This window comes from Ischnura elegans, chromosome 2, assembly GCF_921293095.1.
Source record: "Ischnura elegans chromosome 2, ioIscEleg1.1, whole genome shotgun sequence".
Lineage (NCBI taxonomy): Eukaryota > Metazoa > Arthropoda > Insecta > Odonata > Coenagrionidae > Ischnura > Ischnura elegans.
The window spans coordinates 92,549,329-92,571,700 of NC_060247.1; the positions used below are offsets into that span (position 1 = coordinate 92,549,329).

Consider the following 22,372-nt stretch of genomic DNA (forward strand, 5'->3'; position numbering starts at 1 on the left):
ACTTTGCCAGAAGATTGAATTGAAACCGACCGCAAGGGAATAAATTATGAGGAACTAGCCAAGCCTTATTCTTTTCTGACAGCCATGAGGGAGTACCATCAAGTAATGCCTCAGGGCATTGTATTTTAGTTTGGTTTAGGTTAGTTTAGCCGGTTCAACAGCGTGAGCCATGACTGTGGAATTAGCAAAAAAATAGTACTTTTCAAATTGAAGTTCTCACTTCCCTATGTACGCCGTACAGTGTGGAAGTTGGGAGCCAAAACGTAGCATGCCATGGAAAAATTGATCCAACTGAGTACCCGAGAGAAGTCCCCGAATAAAATCTACGCGTCAATAGTAGGCCCACCGGGACGAACACAGTGCAATGAAAGCTAAAATGGACCGGGACATGAAAGCTAAAATGATACCAGGAGAAAATATTCTATTATCGCGTGATATACGGGTAAAAATCAATGCTATGACTTTAGAAAAAATACGTGAAATTCCCAAAATCAGTATTCAATTCTGTCCTAAGAGCCCGCTTAAACCTCTCGATTTCATGATTTTAGTTTCGTTCCAATTTGCTGAGTAATTTGCACGTATGGTTGAGTGGGAATTCACCTAACTATCAAATAATTTTATACCCATAGTCGTCCTTCGATGATGTGGGGGTTTTTGTACCAAGAAAAGGGCATGGAAAGTGCACAGTTTATTTGCCATGTAAAATATATCATCGATAATACTCCATTCAGCCCATAATTCTTGAAATAACACTTCGTAGGTACTTTGTCATTTGAAGTTCATCTCCAGAAAAATACTCATATTGATAAAGTGAAAAGAAAAATTCTATACAAATAGACACTTTGACTCCAATTTGAGAAGTAGTTACTATTATTTACCAATTCCAATGCCATGGATCACATAATTACACTTTTGTTTGTAGCTGAATAACTCTTTTACTTCTGATGCCATAGCTCCCACGGCTAAAGATACGTCAACTGCTATTAGCGGGTGAAATGTTCGCTTTAAATCTGTTAGATTCAGCAATCCCTTTGGAAACCTATGTGATCCACTCTAATATATCATTCCCCTGAAACTGAATAATATGACTTTTTTATGATAAACAGCTTGAAATATTTTGCTAAGAGTCAATAACTGACACATTCAAAGATGTGTCAACAGGGAAAGAAAATAAAATTTATGTATTCTACTCAAACTTAATTGATGCACAGCTGGACACCGCCGTCAAACGATTATTGGATGCATACAAGGAGATTAAATTTCATTGCTTTCATTCATGATTAAGGAACACCTAGTGACAAGAAAGACGTGGGCAATCTGGTAGCGAAAAAAAGGAAATGACCGATTAGATGATGACTTTTTTACCAAACAGCCAGCATTACAAAGCCAGTAAGATTAATAATTTTCAATTTCTTTTCCGTCATTGAAAAACCGCAAGAAGTGTACACCAAGTAATATATATTTTTTAATATGAAATGACATAGGATTTAAAATTCTTCTTCCTGAAAGGGATTAAATTTTAAAAATAAACACGTAAATGTATTTCCATGTATCTCATGTAACACACATAACGCACAGACCGTAAAATTTTATTTCGTTTCAAAGGGTTGAGGTGTATGCTAGTAATAATTAGTGATGAGCACTTTTTTCTGGCCATCCAGTGTCCTGTACACATGCGAAAAGGATATAATGTGACTAATATGTGGTCAAAATTCAGGGGTCAAGTGAAAGCGAAAGAGACTTGCTAGGAGTGGGTACAGTGTAAGACGACTAAAAGGTGCCGTAATTGGCAGGAGTGAGTCGACTATTTTCCGATCGTCTCCGGCGCGAAATTGGAATGGTAATTTGGGTGTGGCATTACAACGGGAGACCTTAATTGTGGTTTCCGCATAAAAATAGCCTTTCGAAAAAGAAATAAGGGAAATAAAGGAGGCTTGAGAGATATTTCCTATTACTTGGAAATGTTCACGCGTCCATTTCGATAAATTTACAGCTAAAAATAGAATGGCTCCGCTAGAGAACTATTGAAGAGTCCATGGCGAAACGTGGAATACTTGGATTAAGATTTCAAATAGGTAAACCTGTGTGAGTTAATCTACAATGCCACTTTTTTCCTTCCCACTCCATTCCTTTCTTTACACATTCCCAGACCATGGTTCTATTATTTATCGAAATAAATAATATTAAGCGTTTGGTAAGTTCTAGCCTCAAAACAGCATTATTTGTAAACCTATTCTTAATATTTTTATCAATAGAATGAACTTCTTATCATTTTTTTTCTCAGAACTGTCAGCTCAAATATATGCAAATATTAACACTCAGTTGAAGAATTTCAGCGAATATTCACGAATGATTCATAAACCTTTTTCACCATCACTAAGAACATGATTAGTCTATTTACACTTCTATCGCATATACTTCCCTCATGGATTTTTTCTCTCTCTTTCGCAGCTTAATTTTGATTGTAAAAGCGAATAATTTTCATACTATTCTGCTAACAATATTTCATACACACCTCCTCCGCCATGCGGCAACTTCAGCTGTAGTACCTAATTTCACACTAGCTATTTTCACGCCCTTCAGTGAAAATCCAATTTCAAAAATTTAATGCCAATGTGAATTCAAGAAATTCAATTTATTTAGAAAATAAATATTTGTTTGGTAACCACGAGATGCAAAAATAACTCATGTGCAATCATGAAAAAATGGGTTCATGTACAGCCATGAAATGAAAAGGCCAGATTTAATTTTGATCAAGGAGCTAGAGACCTCTTTTTGTTTTTGTAAATAAATTTATCGCGCAAAATTGAGGGTGCGTAAGGGAATGTCTGTTCATTACAGAATCCAGGAACTGTTCAGCGCATGGCATACCTCTTCTTTTGTTTGTTCGCCTCCAATCCGCGTTTCCCATCTGCGCCCAATCTGCCGCCATCACACGAACATTCTCCAAACTCCTCAATCACTTACGTTCATTCATAAAAAGGCGCTCTTTTTTTCTCTCTCCACTCCCATCCTCATTCGTTCCAATTTCGTTCCGCGTGTTTCCTCGTTCACCTGGTCCCCCGCGGCATTTCCCGCCGTTCCCAAATGGGAAAGAACCTCGACGAGACGGCCAGAAATCAAAAGCATCGCGATGATGAGCCCGCACGATCGTTCTCGTGGGTGGCGGGAATCCCTTACGGCCTTCCCCGTCTCCATCAACGACTGTCCCGGGCACAACTTCCGCAATTTTTTATTTTTTTTTAATAATGCGTGCTACATTCCGGGAGTCACTCATATTTTTATTTTAGGTACCAGCCTCCCTCCTTTGTATCAAGGGCCCCTTCATCCTCGTTTTATTTTTTATTTTCCGTCAATTCCGTCGCTCATAGATATTACTTCCAATTTAACCTTGCGAGATGACTTTTGAAGAGAGAAAGCTGCAAATGGCACAGATATTAGGGTAGAGAATAAAAAATAAAGAATACAAGGTAGGCCTAAAATAGCATCCATAATCACGCAAATCACTAATTCAACCTAAGTTATGGATCGGCAAGGGAAAACTAGAGCTAAACTAAGCCGTAGGAGCTAAAATACTATCAAAAACTTCTGGATACAGAGGGATTGTTCGTATTTCTGGGTCACCTTCTTCTGCGAGGAATTTTATTTGACGGGTTTTTGCAGGCTTTACCAGAGTTTTGATATTGTGCACATTAGCTCACTAGGCAAGCGCTTGACTACAATACAACGAAGCTATTTTCTTTACTATACCACGAGATATGTCTTATCTTAGCTTAAAGGCTGGCTTCTATGATGAGAGCCCACGTTCAAATTGCAATCTATGCAGCGAAGTTTTGCAAGGAGCAAATTCCTCCGATAAATCCTTTCAAGTAATCAATTCAGTTGGGATTTTTCAATTTCAATGTAAGTACTCTAAAATACTTAGTTCCTTATTAAATTCACCTTAAGCCCTAAATACTTGATGCATTTATTGTTACCTAAACCTATAAATTTGGTGAGTTTCCATGAAAACAAAAATCTAAGGCAAAGCAAAAAATAAAGTGAAAGTTCTTTTCACACTTGTATATCACGTGATTAAATTTCATCGCAAGGCACAGAACTAATATCTCAAAAATCATAGTCAATGACTTTTTTAAACTGTGAGTTCATATAATTAAGACAAAAATTTTATATGATCAAAAGATATGAATTAGAAGCGTGTATCATGCATCGGAAGACCAATCCTAGTTAAGCTATTTATTTTGACAAACGCTATAAAAAAGTAATTTAGGGCCACTATAATTACATTTATTTGTCGCTGTATTCATCATTTTCATGTTTACTCATCTTACAAATCCAATTTCTTGTTTAATCAAATATGGTCGAGAAAAATACACATTTCTCAATTTGGCAATTTTTGTCAAATCACCTTCGATAGCTATAAATGATAAAAAAATTTGATTAATTTCTACCATAAGTTATTGTATTTAATATTTTCTGATAACTTTTTCACTGTCCAGACTGTAATTGTTATCCAATCCATTTGCATTTAGTATGTGCGCTGCCACTGCTATTCCTGTCACCCACGTCCCTCAAACTTCGCCATTCCTTCAGTGCACGTTATCTCTCGGTCATTAAAGTTTGTAGACAAAGCGTGTTAAATGCGCTGAGCCGATATCGTATCGTTATCGTTGCAAAGGGAATGTTTTTCGCCATAAATTCCCGCCGCTCTACCTCCGAAGCGGGTCTCAGTGGACCGCGTATGGGTTCAAATGAAACCTTGCCCCGACAATAACCCTTGTAGCCTTGCTATAACCCTAACATTAAAGGTTTTTAGGGCTGAACCCTTCTGAAGACGCCTCCGCACGTGCTAGGGTCGACTCTATAGGGATGACGCTACCGTTGTATGTGCAAACAACTTCCGAGAATTATTGGTACGTGTTAGCAAGAAAAGTGTCTGAGGGTTCCGTCCCGGGCGGGACATTACTCCCCCTAAACTAAAGCATCACCCTCCCCCGTATTTTTTTTTTTTACTTCTCACGCCACAACTTGAGCTTTCCTCTCAGCAAATTCACGAAATGTCGAATAGGCTTTCATTAACCTGTTAACGCCTAGCGGTACCAAATGGTACCAGTTGGTAGTGCAGTGATAAGCGTAACTTTTTTTTATTATTTTTGATAATTTATTAGGGTTTTTTGAGAAATTTAAATTGCTGAGAACATATTTAATGACATTTTCTGGAAATGTTGGTATTTTAAAGCTGTATTTAACGAATTAAGAGGCGTTTGAATTTTGAGAATTATCAACCAGCCCAAAGAAACGGAATTTTTTAGAGCAAGCATTTCATTTTCTTTCAAGCCTGTATATCTCGTATAAAGTATGATTATTTGATGTGAGCCTAATATTTGGGATGTTATGATGCAAAATGTGTAGGTGGTACCATATGGTACCGCAAGGCGTAACTCTTGGTGGTACAAGAATCAATTTTGCACCTAATGACTCAGAGTTTCATTGACATTTAGATAAATGATGATGGCCACAAAAAATCGCAGAAACTTTTTAATTCAGGCGTTACCGGGTTAACATATACCTGTATCTCAAGTATGAAATTTTACCTTGAAGCTGTGACGGCTTCACGTTCGTGGATTTACTTTTTGTAACCACGAAATAGGAATTTCACCTTGTACGCTCCACACTGATTATGCATGATTATCATAAAAGAAAAAGGCTGTTTCAGCAGTTGAGAAATTTCGGTTTCACAACTTGCAACAACAACGAAACAAAGCAACAACAAAATAGAGCTACCATTAACGAAGAAATGTTAAATAATTTTTGGGCAGTAATTGAGCATCATTTAGACATTTGTCGAGCAACTAAGGGAAAATATATTTAAATGTATTAATTATGTAAAAAATGTTTTTAGAGGAAAAGTTTGAAAAATATGGACTGAAATATGAAATTTTAACGGAAACTAATTGAACATTTTGTTTCCGTTAAAAACCAAAACCGCACCGCTAACTATAGCTTAAATCATGCGTAGTAGATGAAAATGATTTTTTTATTTCATCATAGATGAGCTTTCGAGCAAATAGACATATTTTATCTCTACTATGAATGCCGAGCTCAGTTAAAATCAGTTCACGGCGAAAATAGTTGATTCTTTTCTGTGACCAATCTGCATTTGCAATATACTACGCCCCTTTCTAAGAAAGTATAGAAGGATAAAACTCTATACCCACAAGTAATATCCTCTTTACTGTTCTTATAAAATCCAAATCTGCTGTAACCTTCACCGTTCTTATATAATAACCCTGTATTATGATTTAAGGTAGTATTCAAGTAAGGTATGTCTGGGGAACATACCAAGTGGATTTCCTATCTCTGACTACTAGACGTGGGAGTTTCAATTTATTTTGTGGATTCGGTTCACGTGACTTGATTCATCACATTGATTTGTTTCTTCAAATCGTTTATTTTGAGCTAAATCATGCCTATTCACGGATTTTTGGCCTGAACCGAATCTAAGAACCCATAACTCATGCGTAGTAGATGAAAGTGATTTTTTTATTTCATCGTAGATGAGCTTTCGAGCAAATAGACATATTTTATCTCTACTATGAATGCCGAGCTCAGTTAAAATCAGTTCACGGCGAAAATAGTTGATTCTTTTCTGTGACCAACCTGCATTTCCAATATCCCACGCCCCTTTCTAAGAAAGTATAGAGGGATAAAACTCTATACCCACAAGTAATATCCTCTTTACTGTTCTTACAAAATCCAAATCTGCTGTAACCTTCATCCGTTAAATATAAATATGATATAAAATATAACCGGCGGTTTCCACTAGAAGCTTTCACAACTTAATTCCCTAGCAACGCGGTGAACCACATTCAACTCTTTAACTCTATTGGATTCAGTTTGGTTATGCATAAAAGAAATCTCAGCAAAAGCCGTAGAAAAATCCGAAGACAAGCAGCACAATAACTTACAATGGTGATTAACATATTCAGTAATATATATTCTACAAAATTATAACTATGCTGAATGTATTGAAATGCACAAATTAATATTATCCTTAAGTTATTCAGAAAATTGGTAAAATAACTTTTGAAATTGAGAATAAATGTACGGTCAAATAAGAATACCTACTGTTCGCTTCAGATAGCAGCACATAGCCTATCCTAGCATCTATTAGATAGTGTTCAATATCTGACATCGGTTGCGAGAATGAAATTCTTCCATATTCTAATATAGACTTTTTTTCTCCTCCATAAAATGAATTTTCAGTGCGTAGGTACTTTGAAAGAATTCCCGAATACCATAGGGCGATATATTGACCGGGCCTTACTTTTTCCCTCTCCCCGATATATTTCGCCTCGTCCAGCCTCCACTCCCATCCTCTTATTGCATTCCTATTTCACCCCCAAAAAGTCCAACCCCAACCCCTATTCCTATCCCTATCCACAACACCCCCCCCCCAAACCCTTTCCAGCCGTCCAGGATACCTCCCTCTCCCCCTCAGAAGAGATCCCTTTTCGAATTCCTTTCTTCTGCACCCACCTCACTCCATCACGGAAAAATCTCTCCCAACCCTTTCCACAGTCGCCCCCAACTCTCTCCCTCTCTCTCTCTCTCGCACCATAAGCTCGCCTTTCTCGCCTTTTAGGGTGTGGCCACCACCGGCAGATGTTACGTCACGGGGCTGATCCATCGAGAGGCCAAAATGGTCGAACATTCCTACCCTTCGAAGAGGGTAGTGATGCTAATAAGGCCCTGTGTCGGGAAACTTCCATCATTTATTGGTGGAATCGGTAAAAGTCGGGTAGTAAAAAATTCTCGGACAGAAAATGATAACATTTCAAAACAAGCATCAGAAAAAAACTATTAAAATAAAACTATTTGCTGACTTTAGTGGGCAATGATTTTGGAGCGTTGTGTGGAGACTATTAAGATGCAGTAATCAATCTTAAAACTTTTTCCTTTGGCTTCACCTCTGCTTTCTTTTTAAGCATAATTAAACCTAGGAATAATAACTTCACTATTAGTTATTTATAATAAAGTTATAATAAAAAAGGAAAATAGCAAATAACAAAGGATAATAAGGAAATAGTAAAGTTATTGTTCCTTCTGCTCCTACGATTAAGCATTTCCACCAAGTTACGTACGCTGCTATTTATTACATAATTAAACCGTAAGCAACAAGAGTTGAAAAGGTAGATTTTGATGCAATGACAAAATTGCATCAGCTGGAAGACTTAAGTAAAGAAGTGAGTGATCTCAGTCTTCACATAAGGAAGGAAAAGAGTTAATTCACGCTATCTGGAAGAAATAAATAAAAAATGGTTGAAAATTACTACCCTTCGAGGAGGATATTGATGCTAATAAGGGCCTGCGTCAGAAATTTTCCATCATTATTGGCAGAATAGGTAAAGATAGGGTCTAACTCAATTTCGCAAAAGAAAAATGAGACATCATCAAAAGAGAAAACATCAAAAAAACAAGCGTCAGAAATAAAACTATTATAATAAAACTATTATCTGTAGTTAGTGGTGAGAGTTATGAGGAGCCTTTTTAAGATTGAACCATGAATCTTAAAATCTTTTCTTTGGCTTCACCTGTACCTTCTTTTTAATCATAACTAAACCGTAAGCACGGAGTTGAAAAGGGAGATTATTACAAAGATAGATAAAAGGAAGATACTATTATACATAATATGTTGAAAGAGAGATATAATTACAAAATCGTATAAACTGGGTGTCTGAAGTAAAGATGTGAGAGTTATATCTTTATATGAGGAAGCAATAAATTTAATTCACAGTACCTGGATGAGGTAGCCAAATATATACTAATGTTATTCTTCATGGTGACATTTTCATATCTGTGGAGAAGTTGTCGAATTTTGTATAGGTAGAAAATGGGGAGGTGATTAAAACAAGTGAAATTTAAAAAATACTAGTGAAAGGAGGAAGTTTTTGTCAGATAATATATGAGGGGTTTGAGGAGCCAAGGGATACAAGTGATATTTTTCTCAACAGAGTGAGGTAAAGTCAATTGCTAGAAGAAATACACCAAAATTGATCGACTAGGGATACGAATGAGTCTCGGTTCTGTGCTGACAACTAGTGGAAAATAAAATGCACTTCATCAAATATCTAAATCATCTCGTTTGTTTTCTATACCAACTGTACTAATTACTCTCACTACTAACTAACTAATACTCGTACTAATTTCTGTACCTAACTGTGCATTGAAAAAAGAAACCACTTGTACCCCTTAGCTTCCAAACCACTCATATCATCCAGTATGGACCAAGATAATACCACAGAAGCAAAGTTTATTATTGGTATACATTATTATGGCTTTAACAATGATTATGTTATAGATTTTAATTTGGAACAAAAATATTGCAGATTGATTCAGGACGGGAATAGAAAATGATAACGTCTGTTTTTCTGTTTTATTTACCATTTCGAATGCCTTTCGGATCATCCATGCTTTCTAAAATATATACATACGGTTTATTTGAGAAAAATTCAATTTTGTAAAGCAGAAATTGTGGCTGAATGTTGGATTTGTATTACACCATAGGTATTAGTAAATAAAACTAATCGCTTCAACTATAATTATTTTGAATATATTATAATTAAATAAACTGGCTATTTTCTAAAAGAAAAATTTAATCGACCAGTTTAAATTTACAATTTCTTCAAATCTTCAAATCCATATTACTAGCTGACCAAATACTAATTTGGGAATACTACCATTTCATAAACATGAGTGCAAATGAATAGGAAAAAGGAAACTTAAATTAATTTTGGATGGATGTTGAAGGAGGAATCATGATAATCGACCAGTTTCAATGCACTACGTTATCTTCAAATCCATCTTTCTAGTCAACCAAATACTAATTTGGGAATTCCACTGTTTTATGGACATCAATGCAAATGAATGGGTAAGGGGAGGATAAAATTAATTGAGGAGAAATATCAAAGAGAAGGGACAAGTCGATAGATGAGATTTTAGAGTGGAAATTCGTCCTCTTCCTGGAGAGAAAGCGAAGGGCACACACAATTCGGGGTTCGATTGGGGTTCAACCGTCCAGATTGACAGATGCTCATTTCGCCGCGACGGCGCGGCGTCTGTCACTTGTCGGAAAGATGGCGCCCCTTCTCCTTGAGATCTTTCTTTGCATTTGTGTGATATACCAATTGCCACACCGCTCATTGTCAGTCATGTTTCAGATCGTCAACGTGGCAGGCAGCTCAAGAGGATTCCCTTTCACTTTTATGACAGGGAATCCATTACATGGCGTTTCTGAAACTGTGATGTATTATTTCAACAGACACCGTTCATTGCGTTTTAAATGCGTGCTAGAAGGTTAATTAAATAACTTCTTCTCAGGTTTGACACGTGAAGGATTTCTTTAATCGTCGTTCGGCAAGAAACTTGCAATCTCTTCACAGGAAAAATGCTGTTGAGTGAAATCATTGATCGCTGAAGCGTGAACTGAAAATCCTAACTATGTGGCAAAAGGCAAGTTTTCATTCAAACTGAACACACAGATCCCGATATCATTTTCCAATTTCATTATTCGAGGTATCGTGATAAAATTTATATCCAACCGGTACAAATAGTTACAGTAGTCAATTTTAATATGGTGCTTAATATAGTTGATATATTTTGAATTTCCATTAAGATAACAAAATTTATGAGACTGCGTTGTTTGTTTCACCTTATAGTAAAATAATTACACCCATAATCATTACCATTGTATATGCCGTTTTAGCAATAGCATTAGAAATGAGGTTGGTAACAGACGTGAATAGTAATCAACAGTATGTAAACGCTGCCAATCGTAATCGTAAAATACTAAACATGAACATTAGAAAGGCATACCATTTGATAAACTGGTCGATGCCGTGTCCTATGGGTATGAATTACAAAATCACTGGGCTAAGCTGGCTTCCACTTTTGTAAAGCTGCTGCAAGAAGTGACTGGTTTAATTATAATGTGCGATTATAACTAAAGAATAGAAAAAGTTTAATGACGGCATAGTAGATCGAGCAAATAGTAAACACTAATTACTCGACCTTCATTATTTCAACGATAGAATTATTCCAAATAAAGTCATGGTCCTTGAAAATGAAGCAATGAGTTGAAACCTGGGTCGGTTGTTGAGTTTTGGAATAAAAAAGTGTATAAATTACCATTTGTGCTCTTTCATCAAGGTCATTATTACCTCATTTGGCTAAAACCAAGATATCCAGAATAAGAAATGTTTTTTTCCTGAAAAGTTTGAAACCATCGTGATTTCTCGACTTGATGGTAATGAAATCCCCAGTAAGATAGTGAAATAAGATTTTATTAAATATATTGCATTATAAATTGGATGCTTGTTTTAATATTCCAAATTTTAATCCAATATTCAAAAAAAATGGCAGTAGTCGAGTACCTACCTGGCATAAAATTCAAGCATACATTATGATAACCCTCTTTTCATATGGCACGAAATTGAAAATATACCAAACCGTCAAGTAAGGTTACCATCCTCAATCGTATTAGCGTCAAAAACATTTCTTGCATCATCTGCTAGGGAGTACATCATATCTTAAAAAAAAAACTGCAGAGCTCTATACCTTCCATACAAAACACATTTTATTTTTAATAAAAAACAACAATTAAGATAGGTTAGTAGATGCATACCATGAATGGCAGCGATCGCAATGAATAGTATTCATCATTCAAATTAGTATTCATCGCCTCATCGCGTAGGTGCATTTGGATTGAACTGGTGGGAAATGAGCCGTGCTCGGTGGCCTGTGTCTTCGGAATAGCTCACCGACTGATTATTTCCTTTTTTCCCCCGAACTTGTTTTTGCCTTTGTCTGCGGTCGCCCTTTCACCGAGCGCATGCTATCTGGTCGATAAGCAGGGATGCAGAAATTGAAAGCGGAGAAATCAGGAAGGGAATTTGTGAAATTTTTATCGATCAATCATGCATGGTGAATTCACTCGCTCAAATCGAAATCCCATTGGTATTCTGGATCTCGACAAGATTTTTATCATTCCGTTCAGATTAAACCTTCATTCTCCGACAGAATAAGAAAATGCTTAAAAATATATGCTAAATGAAATAAAATTTGTTCGTTAATGAAAGTCCAATTCACAGTAATGATACGTTTTATCCGTTTTCAGTGTATTTTAAATTTCTTTTTAATTAATGTTATCACTACTATTCTCGGAAATATTACAAGCTAATTGATTGTAGAAAATTCATTACTAGTGACGACTTAAGCTTTCAATTCCATTTCGCGTTGAAAGAGTTGATGTGACTCAACCAGTGATTAAACCCAAAGGTTGGTTTGGACATTTAGTGGGTGAGGGTAAAGTTCAACCCAGACTCAGCTTAAGCCATGTGAACATTACGCATTCCGGGTAAATGGCTAGTGAGCCACCTCGTACTTCGATGATTTCAATTGGGGGTGTCCGAAGGATTCACCCAGGATATGAACCCAGAAGCATTTGGTCAGCAGCCAAGTGCTCCACCAACTAAGCTACCACGTCCCCTGAAAGAGCTAATGTCATTTATAAATATCACATTGGGTCATTTTTTTCCACCAAGTTAGGCGGTTGTAAATTTATTTCATGGAACCGATTAGGGAATTCTTTTCGAAATCCGATATCTAATCCATTTTGAATAACCTCGATACATCTCTGCTGTCCAAATTTTGGGGAGGGACTCCATAATATATCCTTTATTTTTCAAATTCTGATTAAGCTCATATTTTATTTATCCATTTTTTTCCACTATAAATCTCTATCTTTAATATGTATTGGGTGAGCCACATAATCCATTATCAATTGCTATAATATATCACAGCACCCTGCTCATTTGAGTTTTTTATTTGACAATGTAATTAGCGCCATTAAAATTTATGACGTCAAAGCATATCAAGCACTAAACCAATGCTGAAAAAAACGTAGGTATTTATCCGAAAGATGACATTATTGTTAAAACTTACGATGTGGTAAGGTTAAAGCTCATCGGATAAATAAATGTGAGTAAAAATATACCTGTTTCCAGGTTGTTAAAGGGCGGTATTGAGTGTTTGCAAAATTATCCATCGGGCCAAAGAATTCCCGTTTTCCCTTATGAAATTTCCATCATTTCTCACAAAAAACAGAGGATATCATGAGTATTTAATTGAATTGTCAGGATTAGGAGCTGCCAGTTGTGGAGGTGGGTGCGCCAATTGGCCAGATCGTAGCAGTTCAAATCTTGAGCGTAGATGTTTCGAGGAAAAAAGATGGCCTCAGTGGCAAAGGTTTTAACTTGGGCGTATAATTCGGACACCCGTAAGCCGTGCCTATTGTTTAGCCATGTATAAGCCTAACGTAGCTAAATTGCAATACATCTACTGCATGTGGTACATGTCCAAATGTTCGAAGTGTGGTTAAAAATATTCGAAGGAGTCTAGATACTCTGATGTGCAAAGCAAGCAGAATGCACAGCAATTTATTCCCGTCCCATCTGTCGAGGTTCCGGATTAAGGCTCCGGCAATCGGATAATAAATTCCTGATCTTCATATCATTGGATGAAATTTTTTAGTTGTCATAGGCGAGTAATTGGGTATTAATGAGTGCTTAAAATGGATAAATTGAAGGACGCTTGGTAGCAAAAATATAAATGCAAGAAATATAAATGAGGTTAAACGAAAAATGTAGGGGTTTATAGATGAAATTAACGTGGACTGAACGCTATCAATCATTTCTTTTCAGAACTACAGTATAACAGCAAATTACCTCGCATATGTTATTTAATTATGCACAATGTGAAGGTAACACTAGGCCCGTATACTTTTTGTGCCATTTGTCCTCTTAGTGAGTTTCATACGCACGGCCATTCTTGCTGGAGAGGTGGTATTATACGCGTCACCAGGTAGCTCTGTCCTCCGCATAAATACCGGGAAGAAATTTGGAGGACATCGTTGTCTTATGGCATTGAAATTGAGTTGTTCCTTAGCTGCATCGATGTCTTTTCCGGAGTTTATTTCCTTATTCCGCAATCACCTCCACGTTGTTTTTCATGTCGAGGTGTCTTCTTCTGCGATTCACAATTCGAATTGAGAAAACACGGATGCAAAACGCATGAAAAAAAATGACTACGACATTGCGTCTCCCAACGTTTCAAGCTACTTTTCGCGTCAATTCAAAAACGACAAAACCATACGCTAATTTCAACAGGTTTTGTTCAATTTTTTTCTATTAACACCGCCGTTGACGTCTGGGAACTCTCACGCTAATCTCACGCTAAGATAATTTATTGCAATTTTTTTCCGTAAACCGGCCCCGAGAGTTACGGGTTGGACATTCGGTTCGGGATCCGCCGTTCGCTGCAGCCCAGCCCTGCTGCCTGAGTGGGAGGAGAAGGGCTGTGCAGCCGCGTCGCACCCGCTGCCACTCTCCGCAGGATCGATGGCGGGGAATGGCCAGGGCCCGAGGGCTCGCGAAGGCCCCTCCGCCACACCCCCGCTCGCTGCACACGCCCCGTAGCCTTGAATAACCTCTCACCAGACCTCCATCCACCCAATGCAACCGACGGACATTTTCGACGCATTTCTACGAGGTGGAGGGAGAGTATTTCGATGGCATTCACTTTTGCGTGATACTTCGCAAACGTGCAACTTTGTGTTTTCTCGGGATAAAATTTAAATTAATTATGATTCACCGTGTTACTTTTAATTTCTATATACTGCATATTTAACATGCATCCACTTGTAGCTTACGTTAACCAATTTTTCAAATATGAACGAACAAGTATTCGTCTAAGTACCATATAATTAGAAAATTGTAATTTTTAAAGATCTATAGATAATCAAGGAACTTTACCGATTAAAGGTATCGTAAATATATGTTTTTTGTTACTTTTGCTGATGCCAGGGGCCACTTCTTTATTTGCTTCTACTACTACTAGATCAATGAGTCTTTTATTGTGAGTCTTACTTAATTGCTCTGAGTAGATTGGACGAGGAAAAAAGATAGACGGAAATGCTATTCAACGCGAAGGTATCAATGAACTATTGATTATGATATTTAGCCCGATATCACTTAATTTCTTTGGAATCCCTACTCGGTGTATATTCCTGTGAAAGACTGAGCTATGAGTCACTTATTCATTGATGCCTATAATTCAAATTCTATTTTCTGATTTCAAGCGTATTTTTGACGGCCTTTGAACAGGGGGGTATAACTGTGCGTAGGTACTGTGATGAAAATATTGTTACCCATGGAATCACTTCTCTTTAGTCTGAATTATTGTCGCCTATACTCCGGATATTCTGCACTGACTGTTGAAAATATGGAATATTAAATAGGTACTTCTCTTTAACTTCAAGTATCGCTGAAGACTAGGTGGTATCAAGAAGTTAAATTGAAAAGTGTAAAATTTCTTCGCAACATATGGACGAACAAATCGTCTTCTAAGTAACATATAATTAGAAAATTATAATTGGTATAGATCTAAAGACAAATAAGGAACTTTAGCGATTAAATGTATCGTGGTAAATACTGTTAAAAAATATATTTTATCCCAGATACATGAAACATTCTTTGAAGAAAATTATACAACACAACCTTAATTGCGGTGATAGCACAAAAATCATCAAATGGTATGAATTGCAAGGCAGTGAAAGGCAGAGGGAATCTCCAAGCACATCCTCCAATCCGTCCAAAAGCGGCTGTCTCGCGTCCCGCCTCGAAAGGATTCCCATGTCCTCTTTTCCATTTTTTCCGAGTCCGATTAAAACCCAATTTCGCTTCCTTTAAAAACCGCGCATCAAACGGGCTCTCAAATGCTGCTGCTGCTGCTGCTCCCGCCGCACAAAAGGCACGCCGGGTTTACTCGTCGCAACCCGCGGACAAAGCGGACTCCCCGTTTGCCATCGGCCGGCCCTTGTCCTCCGTCGCCACTGTGAGGGACACACACAAGCAGCAGCCCAGCCGTCTTCCCGGTAGATGGGGACACAAAGGCGCGCGGAGACGGGACATGGATCGCCGGACTCGCGAATCCGGGTTGAAAAGAAGAGACTCGGGTGTTTTTGCGAGGACGCCTTGCTGCTGCTTAACTGTCTCCGTTGCGGGATTTTCAGCCACGCCTCCACGCCCTGCCTTTACTTACCCTTTTATCTCCCTTCACCCTGTGTTCTTCCCATCCTTTACCCGCTACCGTCCCTCCACCCACCCTGTCGCCTGTTGCATGTTCCCCGGAAAGCACCCTTTAGTTCGAGACGGTGTAGCAGATCTTGGTCCACCATATCATTTCAGTAAATCTTTGAGATAAATTGAAATTTTTTTCAGTTATTCGATTATATTTTATAATTTTTTCGAGGATTTCATCGACTCTTAAAGCAATCATCATCCCTCAAATACCCTCATACAGACCAGCCTGTAACAAGTTCCGCGTAAGGATTGGAAAATCTATTACGATTTTAATCGAAAATCGATTATTTCACTTCGATTTTCGGTAAATCAAAGTCGAATTTTTGTTTGAAAAGTTAATCAAAATCCATTCCTCCCGATCCATTTTAGACTTCCTACAGGATTTTAATTTTGCTGCCTCGCTTTGCAAAATGTGCCCTACTTCAGAGAAGAAAACAATATTTTTACAACCATCGTCTCAATTATGTTTCATGCACATCTCATCATAAGGAGGAGTGCTATACTTTGGAAATCACTTAATGGTCGAACAAAGAGGAAGAAATTACTAAATTATCTGCTGTCATTTCCTCAACAGCAGCATTGTATGAATCTCATGAAAACCCTCCAACGAACTGCTGTCATAAACAATACTGTCAGGGCAAGATGCGGCTTTCCCCTCAATGCGCTTTAAATGATCCAATGAATGTCCATTTCATTCTTTGGTACGAATGGTACACTAATTAGAGCAATAGGCTTCAGAAATTACTATTTCCTTAAAAATTTTCAATAAGAGATCCTTTTCGTCACTTGGCTCTCATTGTGAACGCAAAGCCATTTTCAGCTGCAAGGGAAGCCATCTCCATCGTGTTCTTCTGCTGCTTGCCGACGGCGCAGCAGCAGAAGAACACGATGGAGATGGCGACCATCGTGGCGCATCGGGCCCCCGGAAGACTGAATATGAAAGGAGTGAATCGATTTCCTCGGTGCTTACTGACTTCAAACTCATCTTTGAAAATACTCAACCTTGCATCAATTATATTATCTGATATTGAATGACTTCGTTAGATTAAGAGTCTCCAATTGATTGATAACTATAATTTACACTAATTTTTATAATATCTTTGAAAGTGAGCAAGTTTCAGGCCGAGTAAGCTACATGGAATTTTTTCTGACCAAGAGAAGAATATCCTCGCAAGAAATCTTCTCTTAAGGCCAGGCTAGACGGTGTATTATCGCGCTCGAGTTTATTTGTAAATGCATGAGAAAGTAGATGAATGCAAATATGCACTGTATGCACACACAACTTGTGCGAATGCATGGGCAGAAAATATAACCTGATCCAATTTCGTTCTTGCATTCATACATGTACCGATCCACCCCAATAGTCCATGAATTCACGCATTAACTGGTTCGAGTCATTTACCGGTTAACCATGCAATTAGATTTCAAACATACAGAGTGTTTTTGATTGGAGTATTTCCCTCAGCGCTTAAGATAGCTTTTTTGGTACATATAACTGCAACTTCAACCCATCAACTGACGCATTTTTCTCTCTTTCTTTTGGGAACGCAGTTAAGTGAAGACATCGGCTACGTCCTTTACTCCGCCCTCGGCTCCTTCTACATCCCGAGCTGCATCATGGTCTTCGTCTACATCCGCATCTACTTCGCGGCGAAGGCGCGGGCGCGGCGCGGCATCCGGAAGCGGCCCAAGCCGACGGCTCCGACGGCGCAGCAGCAGAAGAACACGATGGAGATGGCGACCATCGTGGCGCATCGGGCCCCCGGGGGCGGGGACGGGCCTCCGGGGGCGGGGGGCAAGCACGTCCGCCTCTCCACGTCACTCTCCGCCCCCAACAACCCGCCCCCCGTCATCATCTCCATCCCCGTCGTCACGTGCGACTACGCATCCGACATGAGCACGAGCGACCAGGGCGGAGGCGGCGGTGGAGACGCAGGCAACGGCCTCTACCTGGAGGCCCCCGCCTCCGGGACCGTCCTCACGCAGGGCAGCATCAAAGCGTCCAGGTGAGGAAAATCCAACAAACTACCCTCTAGGAACACTGAAAACCGCACAGTGGATCAGTTTGCGGGCAATCTTGCCCATTTTTTCGAAATCATCTAGGAATAAACGTTTTTTTTTAATGAATTCCGGATAATACAGATATTTTCTCGTTATATCCAGAGTGACATGAATTATTTAACAATAATGAAAAAAATTCATGAGTAATTTCAGGTGTTTGAATGGATGAGTAAGGAGGTAAAAATACAAAGTGATTAAAATGAGTATAGCACTGGTATAAATATTCCCCAAGGACAAGAAACTCTGTTACACCACTGAAATAAAAATTCAACTTATTTCGAGAAAATTCCGATGTGAAAATGTTAAATTACAAATAATATATACACATAATGCCAAAAATTCGATTTTAAATATTCAATTTTAAATACTAATTTATCAATTTTTATCTTCGGGTTTCTGCATACTTCACATAATACTTCCTAATTTACTGAAAATTTCCTTTCTTTTACTATTTTTTCGAAACTAACTTGGAGAGAAATTTTTTTACGATTTCGGGCAATAATTATTCGATATATTCAGGAAAGCATGAAATTTTCCACCATGCATAGAATTGGTATTGTTCACTGACTATTGATATGACAGCAAAACGAGTGAGTGAAGTCATCCTCATTGTTCGGATGCCATGTTATAGAATATACTGCAGAAACGAAACATTTCTTACAGAGGTGGTGAAGGCAGAAGTAGTTATTTACAATAGCATATCGTGGTCAATGTTGGCTTGGATGAAAGTCTTTTCATTTCATGGTCAATGAATATAAACTACACATCAAAATTTCTAATTAATTAGATTTTTTATCAGCCTTTCTCATCTTAGATCTTCACAAAAATGCGAATCGTATATGGAATCTTTGCGATGGAAGATCTCTGCGCAGTACCTCGGTGTTCATTTAGCTTGATAAATTCTACTCTTCAGAGATCCTTCGTTAGCAGTGAGCTTAGGGCGAATACATTACACAGCTAATGCTCAAAATTCCACGCACAACCCTAGCTCTCAGCTTTGTGCCGTAACTCAGGAAAAAAAACAAGAAAATGTCGTGCAATATCTTCAATAATAAACCATTTTAATTGAACTCCTGATTTTTTTAACCAATGCAAACTGTGGGTCCAGAATTTCCAATGCGTTAATTTCTGTTCGCGTTGTTTCATATAGCATAATTTGATCTACCCATCTGTTCTTTCTATTGTTTTCTTCACAAAATTTTTACCAAATATCAATTACTATCATATTTTTCTTTCGGGTACATATCAAGGTGATTAGAGAATACATAAATGGTGGAGTGATAGTGAAAACATATTAAAAAAAAGTAATTGGTATTAATGTCGTGTGGTACAACTTCGAATAAACTTTCATTAACGTCCGGGCGTATTAAAACAGCTTGTTGCATCCACAGTTCTGGTCCCTTAAATAAATATAAGTTGCATTAAGCACATAAATTTTATTCTACTTCAAATAATTCATTAAAGAATAAACGATTTTATTGCTGCTCTTTCATCTGAAATCATAACAATTTATCATTTTTGCTCAATGAAGAAATATACTGAGAGTTTGCAGCTTCGAAATAACAGCCACAATTTGTATCACTATTCTCTTAGGAGCATTATGTTTATATTTATTGATATTATTATAGTTATTATTTTGTTCCATTTGGGGGTTTGGGGGACAGCCCCCCTGAGTCCCACCCTTATAAATGCCCCTGCAACAACTATAACATTGAAAACGAGGAATTTCCCAAAAAACAATGTTTTTTAATATTATTGCAAATGAACTCCCAGGAATGTACCCCCTTTTATGCTTGATATTTTTGGTGCTAATAAAAATTTTCGCCCACCACGAACTTCAGGCCGGACCAGGACCATCCGATGGCGAGCCCGTTCCGCGATTCGACCCTCTCCGTCAACGGCGACGTGCAGGGTCGTCGTGCCAAGGGCGAGGAGAGTAACGGTGGCGCCACGGCGGCGGTCTCCTCAACCTCGTCCTCCTCAGCCAAGGGCTCTTCGTCGACGACGGCCGCGCTCTGCGTCCCCGCCGTCATCGAGACGGACATGGTGAGCGAATTCGACCCTTCGTCCTCCGACTCGGGCGTCGTCAGCCGCTGCGCCGTCGTCAAGCCGCTCAAGCTGCGCCTCTGCCAGCCCATCTTCGGGAGACGGTCCGCCGCCGCGCTCGGCGGCGCCGCCTCGTCAAAGGCGAAGCGCGAAGTGGTGGACACGGGACGGCGGTTGTCCACTCAGGGCCCCGCCGACGGAGACCCCGCCAACCGGGGCAGAAAGGACTCGCTCAAGGTGAGAATGTTTAAAGCCTCTTTAGCAACAATTCAGCAGCGAATATAGGAGTATTTGGGGGAGCAATACCAATAATAATAAATTAGTAATCACAATATATTTCTACATTATTTTTTGGTTCCTAAATTCAAGAAGTAAATAAAAATATTCGTAGGTCCATTCATAAAATGCTATTGTTTAAAAAGGAATTAATGGGAATTTGTACCACTATTTACTCATGAGAATTATGTTTATATTTATTTATATTATTATAGTTATTATTTTTAGCATTTGGGGGTTTGGGGAGCAACCCTCCTGATCCCCTCCCTTATAGTCGCCCACGACTATAATATTGAAAACGGGGAGTTGTGGTATACGACCTCAAAGATTATATGGAAAGATTAGACTCAAATGGCCGTAAGACTATGAATTTTATCAATTATTATTAATATGATTATAATAACCCGTAAAATTGGTGTCAATCGGCAGAATTATTGTCAATTTTATCAATCAATAATGACTACACGGCCATTTAAGTCTTTCTTTCCATAGTTCAATTATGAGATAAAGTAATGCAATTCATTCATTGTTAAATCGTGCATATTTATTTTAAAATTTCCAGGGCACTACATTGAGAGGACCTTTTTCCAGAATTTGCTTGGTTCTCAAATATTTCATTCAAATGAAAGCATTTGTAAAACATGATGATGGGTTATTGTAAAATATGAGAGGTATTCAAATGCTTTCAATATAATATCTATTAGCTTCTGAGAAACTTTCAGGTAGACAGAATTTTCTTTTGCGAGTAATAACTTACGAAAACAAATTCTTGTCAAGCGTCCTCCCAATGATATTCCAGAAAAGCACAGGATCTTCATTTTGGAGTGTGCCAAAAGTAATCACTCCTTGTGGATTGAACAACCGCATGATTACTTGGTTGCTCCGATACTCATTCTTCCTCACCTCAATGCCATGCAGTAACATTTTCACCCGACCTTCACGGTTGCCTCTATAAATTTTGCACATCAATTAACCCTAGCAACTCATGAGAGAGGGAAAGCAAAATTTTAGTGGTAGCGGGATCAAGTATCGGGAAATTTTCTGAATTCAGAATTTCCATCTGGCGTGGATACCTTATTTCACATACAATTTGGCCGAGAAAATTCATAGAACTTTAAATATATATATATCCAAAGTAGCCCGAAGTATGGCATTCTGGGGTATTCACTGCTGAACCCGAATCCTCGGCTATTATTTATTACGCTTGGGTATTCATAACAATCACTTAATATTAAAAATCATCAACAGTACTCAACATGTGGGTAATCAAGAACAGTTCAATTATCTAAATTACAATTCCAGTTCTCGCTTAGCAATGAGTGAATTATTTGTACCACTCCACATTCAACCAATGAAAGAAACATCGACCCTCATCTATTCTATTGCAATGGGTTTCATATGTCTCGAAACTGGTAATTTCAGGTTTTGCTGACGATATCTCGTGCCACTTAATTACGGCACCAGAATATCCTTTCCCCACCTCTCTGAACGTATCCCAACCGTGGCGAATTTGTCGTGCTCCATAAATTCAGAGTTGCAAAATACTAATAGGGAACATGTGAAAGGCGCTCAAATATTAATATTATCAAACATATATCACGTCTATACCAAGCTCTCTAATTCATTTCCGTTTTCCAAACCCGTTCCCATTAGAAAGGCAGTTTAATTTTAGACCGAGCTTCAAGATCGTTACCTCGAGGAATCGAAAGACACCTGATTTCATTGTAAAATCAGCTATTTTAAGCACCGGCAAGTCATTCTGATGAGCACTATTGCCGCATCCTACATTT

General features: G+C 38.2%; 1 protein-coding gene across 1 annotated transcript in view; it reads left to right on the top strand.

Annotated features, from left to right (window-relative positions):
- The window catches only part of LOC124153209 (alpha-2B adrenergic receptor-like), a 53,879-nt gene that overhangs the window by 26,699 nt on the left and 4,808 nt on the right, over window positions 1-22,372 (top strand). Inside the window, exons 2-3 of the mRNA XM_046526308.1 lie at window positions 17,751-18,205; window positions 20,102-20,543. Coding sequence (XP_046382264.1) covers window positions 17,751-18,205; window positions 20,102-20,543 — 897 coding nt within the window. The remainder of the gene's footprint in view (window positions 1-17,750; window positions 18,206-20,101; window positions 20,544-22,372) is intronic.